Source organism: Apteryx mantelli, chromosome 2, assembly GCF_036417845.1.
Source record: "Apteryx mantelli isolate bAptMan1 chromosome 2, bAptMan1.hap1, whole genome shotgun sequence".
NCBI lineage: Eukaryota > Metazoa > Chordata > Aves > Apterygiformes > Apterygidae > Apteryx > Apteryx mantelli.
Genome location: NC_089979.1, coordinates 49,901,664 through 49,915,855, shown reverse-complemented (window position 1 = coordinate 49,915,855; position 14,192 = coordinate 49,901,664). Strand labels below are relative to the sequence as shown.

The 14,192-nt window shown below is 39.8% G+C and overlaps 1 protein-coding gene across 1 annotated transcript in view; it reads right to left on the bottom strand.

The window, feature by feature from the left end:
- Positions 1-14,192, bottom strand: part of CHST9 (carbohydrate sulfotransferase 9) — a 95,163-nt gene that overhangs the window by 17,944 nt on the left and 63,027 nt on the right. Inside the window, exon 3 of the mRNA XM_013940599.2 lies at positions 2,652-2,689. Within this exon, the coding sequence (XP_013796053.2) occupies positions 2,652-2,689 (38 nt within the window). The remainder of the gene's footprint in view (positions 1-2,651; positions 2,690-14,192) is intronic.

Below are 14,192 nucleotides of genomic sequence, written 5' to 3'. Positions count from 1 at the left end.
AAGAAGACTGCTGTAGTTAAACATACATGCACACACACATACTTACACATATAAACAACAAAAAGGTGCCCAAGGAAAGCCAGCAAATGCCTCAAGATCAAATGGAACATGAGCCAGTGAAGCTGATAACTGTACTCAAGGCATTTTTTTGGAAGCAGATTACCCCGGTGATATATCTATGCCATATTTCATGAAACTTTGCTTAGACTTTAGAAGGAACTAAGAACCAAACAGAAAACAACAGGGGTCTTCAGGATGCAAGGTGTCACGAATCCCCAGAGTTGGTGAGGGTTTAACCTAGCAGGAGACCACTAAGACAGGAGCTTTATTGTTTCCCAGTCCCCTCCCTTTTTTCAGTCACCTCTCAACAAGACATTCCTTGATATTTGCCCCTCCACACTCCTGCTCCTGTCAAATTGTAACACCATTTATCTTCTGAAGAACGACTTCTCACCCACTAAAATTTCTGGCAGGCAGTTTAATTCAGTGATGGTGCACTGACTTAAGTGGAACTACAAAACAACTTTTTACAGCTTTGTTTGGGTACACCCACCACCACATTAAGGCAATGCAATTTACTGTAAAATTAGATATTCCTTAGTTAACTGCAGACAGAGCAGATGAGCAATTCTAGGAGGGCAAGACAGTGGCATGCAGGGAAGGACCAAGGCTGGAAATGCAAAGTATGGCATCTAATCCATCCTTTGCAATTGTGACAAATGTCCTATTTATCACAACATGCTCTTCCTCAGAGAAGGTCAATGTCTTCCACTGAGCTGATTTTGTCATATAGAAAATGTGCAGAGTTAGGTCTCCAATCATCCATCCCCAGCCCTGCCAAAGTAGCCTCAAGTTGTGTTTCAAAAATACAACTGCCCCCCCTTCTGGACAATAAGCACTCCCAAAAGTGCTGTCACAAAACGTTTCAAGTTAATTTTCAAATGCAATTTATACAAGTTAATTAGGCTTGTTTTAGGACATGAATTCTCAGCAAAAGTACACAACGTCCATGAAGTTTCTGAATAGTTCTGCATTTGTTTAGGAAAAAATGAAGATTTTTCTTTGCCTGATGTAATGGTATATTCTGGGCTAAATATGTTCAGCCATCAATTATTCAAGATAATAGGAAGGTTATAACAACTCTGACAGAACAAAACCATGGCTATTACTAGGTATCTCAGGACCAGGCTTCCCATAAGCTTCCAGACCAAAGGGCTTATTTGGTCAGGAGTGATGCCAGCTCAGAGCACATAAATGACATAGCAACATCAGCGCAGTGCTCTGCCACAGCAGGCAAAATGCTTTTCGACCCAAACACGGCTGTGCACAAATGCCTTAGGTGGGTAATCACCTGGATGGTTAGCCCTCAGTCTAGATAATCAGATCACCAATAGAAGTTAGGTAAATGGGCATTATGATGCCCAATGCCAGAACTTAGGACTTGGAAGAAAGCCTGCCAAAGGTAGGATAAGGGCTGTTGTACTGGTGGTGACATGCAAAGCTGTCAGGTATTCACACTGGTGGGCTGCTATAAATTTATCTGTTCCTACTAGCTGCAGCTTTCAAGTTGTTTCCTTTTGTGGTCAAACCTATATTGAAAATGGCCATTACAGTTTCTAGTCACCTCCTTCCTTCCTCAGAAGGCAGTGAAGTGCATGTGACAACGAAGCCCAACTATACCCCTTTAGCACCACTTCTTCTTATGGTTTAGGGGTGTAAATGAACAGAGAAGACAAAATAAAACCAAGGTAGTCATCTGCACCAATAGCTACTCTGAAGACGGCTACTGGTATAAAAAAAGCAGTCATTAAACTGTTTGTAAGTGACTTTTCAAAATAAATCTCACAAATGCTAAAAATACCTGGTTTTATGCCGTTTGGATAACAACATTCAGTAAGAGGACAACAAGCTGTGAATGAGGAATGTGAATGTGACTTCTGTACAAGTCAGGTCTTTTTATTCAGGACCAGCATACATTTCAGAAAAGCAAACTGTGGCTTTCCTCCTCCCTTTTTGGCTAAGGGAAATTTTATTTCAGTATAGTTCCTTATATTATTTTCCTGAGATTGAAATGCTAAATATAAGAATATTTAAAAGTTATTTTTCAAGTAATTTCCCCTAATTGATGCAGTAATAAAGACAGGATAGAAAATACCTCCACAAGCAATGTCACAGTTTAGTGACGCCTCAATGAAAATTCATCGCAGAAATAAAACCTAAACAACATTGAAAGATATAATCTACGTGTGGCATGCACACATTTCATACCAATAGTTTTCTGGCTTTTAAAAGCAATGCTAGCAAACAGGAGAACTAAACCATTAATTAAAAAAAAAAACAACAAAAACACAGTTCTATGCTACAAAATTTGATACCAGTGGACAAATTGTTGATCTGTATCCTCACCTTCAAGACATCAATAAGGAGATGTACTAAATTGCTTAAATGGCAAATCTTATATTTAAATCAAAAGGATGATTACTCTTGTGAATTCAGCACATCTGCAGAGCCAGGCCGTGGTCTGATACATGGTCCTTAACATACCTATACAGTTAATTTTAGCTTGTCCTATGAAGTTCTCCTCTTTGTAATTGCTACAATTTTTCTACATGAAAAATTAAGTAACAAAAAGTATGAAAATGTCAAAATACCTGATTAATTATCTGTTGTTGCAATTCTTCTCCAGACACTGAAAGAGAACAAAAATAATTAGTTTGTACACATTTTAATGAATACGATCACACACATATGCAACAAGAACAGTGAAATCAACAACAAAAAAACCCAAACAAGTTCTAATTAAACAGTAGCGTTTAACATGTATAAATGACTTGGAAAAACCTTCAAAATGGAAATCCACTTAAAGCGGTGAAAGAAAAAACAAACCCTCTTAATCAAGATGTCATAAAAAGAAGGCTGAGATAGGAAGCCAGTTTTACTAGCCTGGTGCCCCACAAGGCATTACAACGTTCGAAGTGAAGACAACGAATTTCAAATATGCACTAAGAAGCCCCTTAATTAACTTTGCGAGATGCACTGCTGCAGGAATATGTGACTGAGACACTGGCAGCATCCAGCTCCGGATTTGAACATCTGAGAAGAAAAGCGGCCTCTGCAGTTAACTGATGATACAAGTTTGTGCACGCGTGATGACTGAAGTTAGCCCCCAGCAGGCTCAGAGAAGAAATCCTACCCTGACAATCTGGCATGAAGTGATGAGTTGAATTATGGCCTTGCTCACTCCTCCTGGCTGCCTTCTGCAGCGGTGCTCAGCGCTGCTGAAGATACAACCAAAGCCTTGGCAGAATGCTGCTTTTCCTACAACTGCCCGGGATCCTACCAGCAATGACATCTCAGACGTATTCTTTCCTTTCAGATCCGAAAGGACAGTGCTCTGGCCTCATCAACTGCTACCATGCAGTAGCTGTCAGAAGAGCAGCTGGTTTCAATTACCCTCCCTTTGCTATTGGAGACCATCCACACGTATTGGGGAAAGTCAGGAATTTCACACTTACCTATCCAGCTAGGTCTACATGTATCCATCAGAGTTTTTTGGGGTAATAACGATAGGACTCTGTTTACAACCTGTCAATATCACTAGTAACTGGCAGGGGAGCCTATTTCTGCAGAGCACTGGTGGCTGCCTCTTTCAGGACTGTCAATGTTGCTCCATTTCAACAGAATTTTTTTGTACTGCTGTGTGGCATAAGATACAGTTTTTAAAACCAGGTGAAAAGATTTTAAGTGTTAACATAAAAATATCACTAGTTAAATAAAAATCATCTTCACTACCAGTCCCTGAGAATACTCTTCTCAAGGAAAGCATTATAGATGATCTAGATAAAGATAGTTACTTCAGGCTATCTTATAAGATTGTCTCTTATGATAATTATTTCCTGCATGCTTGTGTTGTGTTTTTGTTTGCTAAATATAAAAATAATGCTTTTTTGGCTCCAAGGAAAAAAAAACAGAAATATTGTTTAGGGGAGACTTCCCAAAAGGTATTCCCTTGTTCACCGAGCTCATCTTTGGGAGTGATGGAACTTATTCTGGTAACTAACTTTTTAACCAAATAAATTGTTGGCAATAGAAGATTAAAGGAATATGTGTTTTTAGCATCCTCTAATGATATACAAGTTACTAAGAAAGCAGGGTGTTTGAAATCTCTGGTTAGATCAACACTATTTTGCTCAAAGGTTTGTGGACTTTGAATACTGATGCTTTCCTGTTTCCCAGTACATTTGTTTTTAGGCTATTTTGATTCACTTTAAAGGAATTTTAATAACTTTCTGTTGACAGCATGGACAGCTGGTCTTGAGAATTAGTGAAAATTCACTTGCTGACTGAGGAAGGAAGTGACATCAATGAGTTTCTAAAGTCAGCCCAGAGGGAAAAGTGAGCTCCGCAAGAGTAGCCTTTCATGCCATTGTATTTACAGTGATGCCTCAAGATGCAAATTGCAATATCGGTCAAACCTGCAGTTTCTACCTCAGACAAATATAAAAATGAACAGAAATACTGGGAAAGACCTTTCTGACCATTGCTGACACCGTTAAGGAAAATGTGAAGAATTTATGGTATCACTCTTAGTTCTTTCTTTCGGTGATTTAAATATAACAGTACCAATGAAAAGGCAGTTGCCCAAGTGTATGATATACCAGTAATGACGACATGGGTTAAACAGGACAGAGATTGACTAGCCAGTTAAAGATAGAAAGGAGATCAAATTCAAGGTCACCAGCAAATCGACTACTTATTCTCCATTTATTCACTACATGATCCTTGTCCTCATCACAGAACAACTCAATGAATTTGGCAAAGTCAGCAGTACACTCAGAAGAGGCCAAGGTCCATAATAACAGAGATGCAGCAAATTAAGGTGGAAATACATTGGCACCATTACATCAGGAAGCCTGCAAAATACTGGTATATAACATACTTTTGTTTTAAGGGGAAAAACTACAGAAAAGTGGGAAAAAAACCATGAACACACAAAACAATACTTTTTTCTTCCTTAGCATAATTGCAGTAGTCTCTTATTTCCCTCTTTCTCATTGCTAATAGATCATCATGAAGTTTGAAAGAGATATTCCTTTGAAAACAGCAACTACCAAATAAAAACGTCCCTCCAGAATTCAGCTTAAAAGCAAAAAAGGATTTTAAAAGGCTCAAGAATGCTATATCTTAATATACATCCTTAAAGGATATAGCCCTCCACAGCAAACACACAGCACTGAAAGGGGTTTCAATTTTTGGCTGGGAAGAAGGCGGCTTTGGTATTGAAACTAACCACAACTTTGTTTCTCCTGCCTTTTTTTAAATCCCCTGATTACTCATACAGTAACTAGTCACTAATTCATAGTTTATATATGACACCCTCATTTTTGAGAAGGATGTTTCTGTTTAGGTGCCTTGTCATTTCTAAGCCACCCTGCTATCATTCAATAGAAGCACTGGAGAAGTTCCACTAGAGACACAGCTCCAAATTCAAAGAACATGAGGCAATTTGACACAGATAAAACCAAAATTTTCAGAACATGCAAGCCAGTCCCACAGGCAACACCTGGGTTAGTCTCAAGAAATCCACATCATTCTTGGGATGTACCAGAAGTTTCATTACCCATAGACATACACACACTAAATTCAACTTTTACATCAGTTTCTCCAGAGCCACTGTGGTGGCAGCTCATGCAAGATGAATGAATGCATGAACATCAAACTAATTGGGAGATTTACTGCCATCTGGAAATTTGTATGGAAGCTGCACAGCAGGTAGTCCACGTAGTCCAAAAGGCACACCTTCCACAAATCAGATTACATGTGAATGGGCTGTTCTCCTCCTATATTTTTCCTACTATATTAAAAATTGTTTTTTCTACCTGTCATCTGGCAAACTGTTCCTAAATCAGCTCAATAGTGCCATCTGACCAGACTTGACGTTAAAAGCAAATCAGAAGGCTTTAACCATAGACAACCATGCACCAACGATACATTTAGTCAAAAGACACATATTTACCAGTACAAACGAAGATACTTGTTGGCCGAGGCTCTGTTCTCCTGACACTAATTGAGGCTAAACTGGTGCCACTTTGGAATCCTGAGCTGGAGAAATAAACCTACCCCAAATTTATTTTTAGTGATTTGCTTTTTAAGTAACTCTAAAGCAATGTCTCTCCATCCACAAAAAATGTAAAATAACACCTTTATTTGTTTTTGGATGGTTGAAATAAATGGCCTCCTTGGGCTGACCTCAAGCTATACCACTTAAGAAAAAAAACATTTACAACAAACATTCTTTAAAAGATTTCTCTGTATTTTCATTCACTAATTAGTACACTAATTCCTGTTTCCAGGGCATCAACATCCTGTTTCCAGGGTTTACAATTTTTTGCTTACTTCTTATAATATGGAAAATTACCTTACTGAAGGAATAATGTATGCTTTATAATGTAGCTGACCAATGCAAGACACAAGAGCATGTCATAACTGATGCTGTCACGAGGAACTGCAACGTGGACTCTTCAGTCTTATGCATGCAACCTACACAGAGAACACCACATAATTAAGCACACTATGTCCTGCTTACCTCCATACAAAGGAATGTGATATTCGTGCAGGTTTACAGATTAATCTGCTGTAATTCTTTTGAATGTTAAACTACTTCCAGCTCAAATATAATTAAGATCACCAGGTACAAAAGATTCAGATTGGAAATACGAGTACAAACAGAACAAATAACAGCTTGATACTGTTTCTTATGTTCAAGTAGTTGGATACATTAGTGAACAAACATGCTGTCAAAATCCTTCAGTATATAGCAAAAGAAAAAAAAAGTTTCATTTCAAAAGGCAAAAGAGTACTACTGCATTTAATTAGGGTGTAAAATCCTTTTAAACACACTGGTCTGCCAATTTATGTGACGTGACTGCTGCAAGTCCTAGGAACAAAGGGTTTCTTTTTTTCCAAAGATCAAATCCCAATTTATACCTTAAAAAAATTATCATCAACATCAATAAGGGGAAGGCTGTGGAATTAAAAGTTTTGTTCCTTAAGTCTTCAGATAATCCTATCAATATTTTTGGCATGATGAGAAGGCAGGGGAAGAACAGAAATCCTGTGTCTGTCTCCCTGCTCCCAGTCTCTGACGATTTCCAACAAGAAGGAGAAAAATGAGGAGAATCACAGAATCGCTGAGGTTGGAAGGGACCTCTGGAGGTCATCTAGTCCAACTCCCCTGCTCAAGCAGGGGCACCTAGAGCACGTTGCACAGCATCACATCCAGGCGGGTTTTGAATATCTCCAGAGAAGGAGACTCCACAACCTCTCTGGGCAACCTGTGCCAGTGCTCTGTCACCCTCACAGTGAAAAAGTTTTTCCTCATGTTCAGATGGAAGTGTCTGTGTTTCAGTTTGCGCCCATTGCCTTGCGTCCTGTCGCTGGGCACCACTGAAAAGAGTCTGGTCCCATCCTCTCGACACGCTCCCTTCAGATACTTGTACACGTTGATAAGATCTCCTCTCAGCCTTCTCTTCTCCAAGCTAAACAGGCCCAGCTCTCTCAGCCTTTCCTCATAAGAGAGATGCTCCAGTCCCCTAATCGTCTTTGTAGCCCTTCGCTGGACTTGCTCCAGTAGTGCCACATCCCTCTTGTACTGGGGAGCCCAGAACTGGACGCAGACTCCAGATGTGGCCTCCGCAGGGCTGAGTAGAGGGGGAGAATCACCTCCCTCGACCTGCTGGCAGCACTCTTCCTGATGCACCCCAGGATACCATTGGCCTTCTTGGCCACAAGGGCACATTGCTGCCTCATGCTTAACCTGGTGTCCACCAGCACTCCCAGGTCCTTCTCGGCAGAGCTGCTTTCCAGCAGGTCAACCTCCAACCTGTCCTGGTGGCTGGGGTTATTCCTCCCCAGGTGCAGGACCCTGCACTTGCCTTTGTTGAACTTCACGAGGTTCCTCTCCGCCAATCCCAGAGGGCAAGGGATTCAGCTCATGACAAAGCTCAGTCTTGCTCTGCAACAGCCATAATTGCTTCCCTGCAAGTTGGAATGGCACTACAAGGAAATCAGCTTTGGGGAGGGAATCTGATATTCTAATATCAATTTAATCTTGTTTTTCCAGTTTGTGACAGACACACTAAGAGCTTTTGACTTTATTTTTATAAACCTAAACACAAGAGACCCATGTGGTTGTGATACATCCTACTTTCATTACTGATTTCCTACTAACCTATCAGAGCAGCTTCTGAAGAGTGGAAAGAAACCAGAGCATCCATTCATGAACAACTTCTGCAGTTCTTTCCAGTGGCCCCAGAGCCTGAGCAAAAGCACTAAGGTTTATTTTTCAGACTCATAACTGGGAAGGTGTGATACAAATTTTTTTAAGAAGCCTGTAATTTGGCACACAAAGACTAAAATATTTTAGGACAGAACCAAATATCTCCTGTAAATTAATCACAGAATCTCCATGAACTTGATGCAACACAACTCCTTCAAATGTGCATAGCATTTATGTCCTTTTTCTAACATGGAATTCAGAAAACAAACTGCACGTTTATAGCACTACCTTCAAAACCTACTTTAACTTACTTTTGCACCTCTGTGGTAATTACGCAACTGAATTTGATTACAGTGGCCTACAATGCATTAATCACATCTTCATGGTATTGCATAATCCTCCTCAGTTGTCACAACGCCAACTCATACGATGCCCTGGCAGTAGGAAACATAAAAAGAAACCCAAGTTGATACTGATTGAACCAAATGAAGAAAAGCTGGCCATCTCAAAACACTGAAATTCTCACAGCATTCCAAGGTCTCCCCAGCTAATTTTTCATGATTGCTTTTGATATGAAAACAAACCTTTAATTGTCAGTCTCTAATAAGGGTGCAGAACTGTTCCCTGGGAGGTTCAAAGGACCCTGGGAAACTGAACATTTACGAAAGCTCTAGTAGCCAAACATCTTCTGCTGATTAGCATACACCATTCAGTTTCCATCTAACGCAGAAATAAAAAAAAAAAAAAAAAGTGGAGGGGTGAGGAAAATGTTCTTGGTCTGACAAAGAAACATTAGTGTTAATAGGATTGAAGGCCCTCGTTCATTAATTCTTTTGGGCATAAAAAGGTGGGGGTGCAATTCTGTTTTAAAAATCTATGCCTGGGCCAAATTCTGCATTGACTAACATTGTGTATATAATCATACTTAAGACAAGGAAATGTCAGAATATAAATTAGTTTAGAATTTGGTGTTTCACCTGCCCTCTCATTTATCAGCATCGACTAATATTTCCAGATGATACAGCATTTTCTTTCAACAAGCACTGCCAGTATGCCCACTACCAGAATTAGCAGGCAGATTTTCTTCTAGAAAGTTGCATTTTATATACCTGGTGAAAGGGAAGGTGAAGATTTGTTACTGTGTTCCCTTAAGAATGGAAGATTTGAGATAATGGAAGCATGCCAGACAGCATATTTCATTTTAACATTAGTACAATATTGATATGGTGCTTTGGATGGTTTCCAACGGAATGTCATGTATATTTTCAATGCCTATTGGCATTCATCCTGTATCTAGCAACAAGAATAGTTTGTTTCAGTTTTGGTTTAGAGCTCACTATTCAACTGCTTTCAAAAGCTTTCTGTTGTATCTAACTACCTCATGACTTTTTTGGATCCCTGCTCTCTTAAGCAGCTGAATGGAACAAATCATAGATTCCTAATCATCTGCAATTAGACAGGCAAAGATAAGTTAATTTTGGCTTAGCAGATGCATTTCCTCAAACTTCATCACAATGTGTTCCCAGTCCTACAGTAAGGACTGCCTCAGCTCTCACGCCGCTGACTGCAAGGGCCACTGCTTTTCCATTTGAAATCCCATGGACCAGCAGTCTCCATTTTCATGTTGCCTGTTATGTCAATGGTGCTTTACATTATGATCGTCTAGAGGAAAGGTCACATAATCTGTTAAAATGCCTTCCTGACTACGGTCCAGTGTTAAGCTCAACTGTTTATGTGGCTATCTTCCACAAAATAGATTTCTGGGCTTTGACTCAAAAGAAGTTACTTCCACCATGGTCCATGGCAGCTTCCTATATCAAGGTTTTCTCTCTGTGTTAAATGAGGGATGGCTGACCCTTTTTTTTTTTTCCATTGAAGGAAAACTATCTGGCTTTTAGTACGAGAAGAGTAAGGTAAAAGCTCCTCTACAGGAAGACCATGGAGAGCAACTAGGGCATGTGCACTTGCATACAAACCCCACGCAGAAATAAAGCCAAGGACATATACACTGCTACTGCTTTAAGGCAGCCGAAACTCTGTATTGCACTGACATTAGGGCTGAAACTTTGCAGCAGTCTGTCTTTGGTTTTGGTTCCTGCTTGGTTTCTGTCCACATTAAGAACATATGGCTGCCCCCACCCAGAGGAGGAATGTGACTGCAGTTGAAATTCGCAGTCACATTAACTCTGTTGAGGCAAGTCACATGGAGCCATGATCTTCATTCTGGCGTACCCTAGAGAGGGTCAGCTGTCGGTCTGTCACTTGTAGTAAGGATGGTCTGAAGTCTGGCTCTGAAACACACCATACCCATATAATCTTAATTTGAACAGCCCAGAAATGGCCAATGAAGATAAAGGCACCAGAGCCAAGGGCAAGCATCACACATGCTTCTACAGGGTTATTCCCACAGAGCCCTTCCTTTGACTCACCTGCAAGGACAACTGCACCATAAACAGCAGCAACGCTCCTCTGCTCTGAATCAGAAGCAGCCGCATGCAAGATGTGCACATAGCAAGTCCAAACACGGATGGAAAAATGCAGCTTCTTGGCATTAATTACAAAGTGGAGTACCACAGCAGAGTCTCCATGGGAAGCCTTAGTCTACAGTTTCCGTATTCCAGAAATAAAAGAGATGAATTGTCTATACAACATAAGGCCAGGAAGTGACCAGTAGTGATGAGAGCAAATATTCTTTCAATTTACTACCCATTTTGAGTTATGGCTACATAAATGAACTATACTTGTTTGAATCTGCCATGTTTTTTTGTTTAAGGTCTAAATGCGCCACTCTAAGGCATGCTCCTAGCACACTGGCCTCAAATAACTTCACTGATATTTTTCCATTTGGAAGTAAAATATTCCCCAATAGGAATCTGACTCTTGCTCATTGAAAAATGCTGCTCACACTTAGAGGGAAGGTTATATGCAAGACAATCCTGCAGGTAAAGAACAAGGGGAAAAGGAAAGGGGGAAGCAAGCAGCCCTTTGAAATAGAAAATTAACTGTAAAATTAAAAAACCCCCCAACTCTAAACAGGGTAATTTTATAGTGAAAGATAACTAGGAGAAAGGCAGAGAGAAATAAAGCAGAACATAACCTTTCCTAATGCACGGTTTTGAATTAAGATTGGTCAGATCCAAAACAAAAACCTACAGCAATCAGTCGCTGCGGGGAGAACAATTTATCTATGTTTTGTATAACTAGAGTATGACCTTTCGCTACCAACTCTTGTGCTTGAATTCAGCTGCAGTTATTCGAAGTCATTTGTAAAAGGTCATCCATGGATAAGAATATAATACGAATCCAAGAAGCACAAGGGTTCAGGTTTGTGCTATTTTGCCTTGCACCAGTCAAAATAAAGTGAGGAGGGAGAAGGAGGGTGGAAAGCCCAGCCACTGCTACAGATTTGGTTCTCAAATGGATTTGAATAGTTTGAAAACATTGTTTAATATAACTAGACAATTTCCAATACATAAATATGAATTACTAGAGTATAGGCAATTTTAATGTTTGTCATTGATGACCACATTACTGAGAGAAATTTTACCAAATAAGACTACCTATTTACTTTTTGTAAACTGAGTTAAATTTTGATCACTACAGCACTGTAAAACCTCTTCCTCCCTCTTCCCCCATTCTGTGAAAGATTATGGAAGCCCAGTTTTTATAAAGAAATATGACTCTTCAGCCAAGACGGAGGTTTATACACATATTAAACATCTGTGCCTGTATTTCTGCATATGAACCTTTCTTTATTATTGGATTTTTCAAAAGATAGTGGATGGGTGATATTTTAGGGAGCACCTTAAAGAAGAACCTGTAAGAATATACAAGCAATTCTCAACAAGAAGAAAATTCAATAGATGTATATAACAACATTTTTGGAACACCAAAGGATATGAGAAAATTTAGACTGTGTCCTCCATATTGAAAAGGTAGCTCACTAAGGGGAAGAAAAGGATATAATGTTTATATGTAGAAGTAAAAGCAAATTCATATAAAAAAGAATTGACAGCAGTTATTTCATCAGGATCTTATGAGACCACCTCCCCAAAAATCTCAGAACAACTCTGAAAGCCAGTCTGCAAAGGATTTGCCACCGCTACATGAGAGCACATTTAAGCTTTTGCAAAAAATTTCTTGTGTGGGTGTAATGTCCTTAAAGACAAAACCCGCAGCCCAAGCATTTGGTCTGCCCTACCACTAACTTTTGCTAGCTCAGCAACAACTGAAGGCACATTGCACCCGCTGCAGCTAATTGTAACCACCTCCTCTCCTGCAGGTGAAACACCCTGATGCTCCATGCCATAAAACAGTGCCATACTCTGCTTTGGCAGGAGTCTTTTGCCTACTTTAGAAATCCCAGTTGTGCCTCCCTCTGAGCGCCATCATCGCTGCGCCAGCTCAGGCATTGGCAGCGCTCAGACGTGGAAAGCAGCAGGGGTGACGTCGCGAGTTCAGCTGGAGAAAACATTACGAGAACTGAACTCACATGTGTCACTGCAAACGTGGTTAAATGTCTCCTTTTAATTAAACAAAGACTGAAAATAACAGCGGTAAGGCAGTATCAAGTACCCCAAAACTGCAAAGCGCCCCAATGGCAAAACCATAAATGATGCACTGTATCAATTCGATCACTCGGGCAGAGCCTAAATAGATGTTCCTAGGTACGGCACACCTTTTTCCATGCATAGAGGGTAAATTGTCAAATGGGCTTTAAAACCACACCTGCAGGTTTTGCACACACAAGCATTTTCTGCCCACAAAACGCAATACTGCTGTTTGCAAAGGACCAAATGTACATATCCCAAAGCTGGTGCTTAGATACAATTTGCATCCATAAAATGTGCAGGTGCAGGTTTACGGAGACCTACAAGAAGAACATGACCGCACAGCAAACTACCATTTACATCTCAGCCTTCAAAAAACAAGCTTAGTAATCTTCCTGTTTGCCACCACAGGATGTAAACATGCCAGACCCGAGAAGGAGAGAGAGAATATTACAACCAAAATCACAGCTGCGTTCACAACGCACAGACTGATTTAAAACACACGTCCACCCACTCCAGGTTTGCAGTCCTGGGTGTATATCAATACTTGCAGTGATGATGATACCCTAAACAGAGGACAAGATTAATGCGTCTCCTACAAGGGTGAAAAAGGAATTCCGAAAGAGTCCTTAGCACCAAGTGACTAAATTAAAATATTTTCTTTATGACTGAAAAATCACGCCATGCTTATTCTTTCCCAGTGAACTGTATTCTTCTTCACTCCATTAAAAAACAATCATGCGTGCCTGACACGAATCAGCATGTGAATTACTGACCAAGCTAGCTTCAGCAAGTACTAAGCAACATATTCATAATTTGGTGCCATTATTCACATGTAAATTACTAATTTCTACTGAATTGAGTACTCGGGAGCAGACATTTCTCTTTGCTTCTGACAGGGAAACATAGTCAATATTGCATCTGATTATCAACAGAACTTAACATGTTATTGGCATATTGCTAATTGCAGGGGCAAGGTCTTTACATAGTCCCACAGATTAGGGGAAAAAGGCATATCTCCATTTAGTTCATTGTTATTATTTATTTATAACTAGATACAATTCTGTATCTAAAAATCTAATTAAAGAACGTGAAAGGAAACGCAAAGGAAATGGGGAAAAAATTCTCTTCAAATTAGAAAGTATTTTGGATCAAAGCCACACTTATTGCTGCTATTTAAATAATAAATAAGGAGAGAAAAAATGATTTGACAGGACTGAATTTCTTACCTTTTCAGAAATCTAAAAAAGAAAATGTGATAATTGAGCATTCCTCCCACCTTCCTTCCTCCCTCACCCCCCAGAAATTTTGGGCACCAAGAACATACAGACCTGTTGCTATAATTAAAGTAATTTGTCAACTTT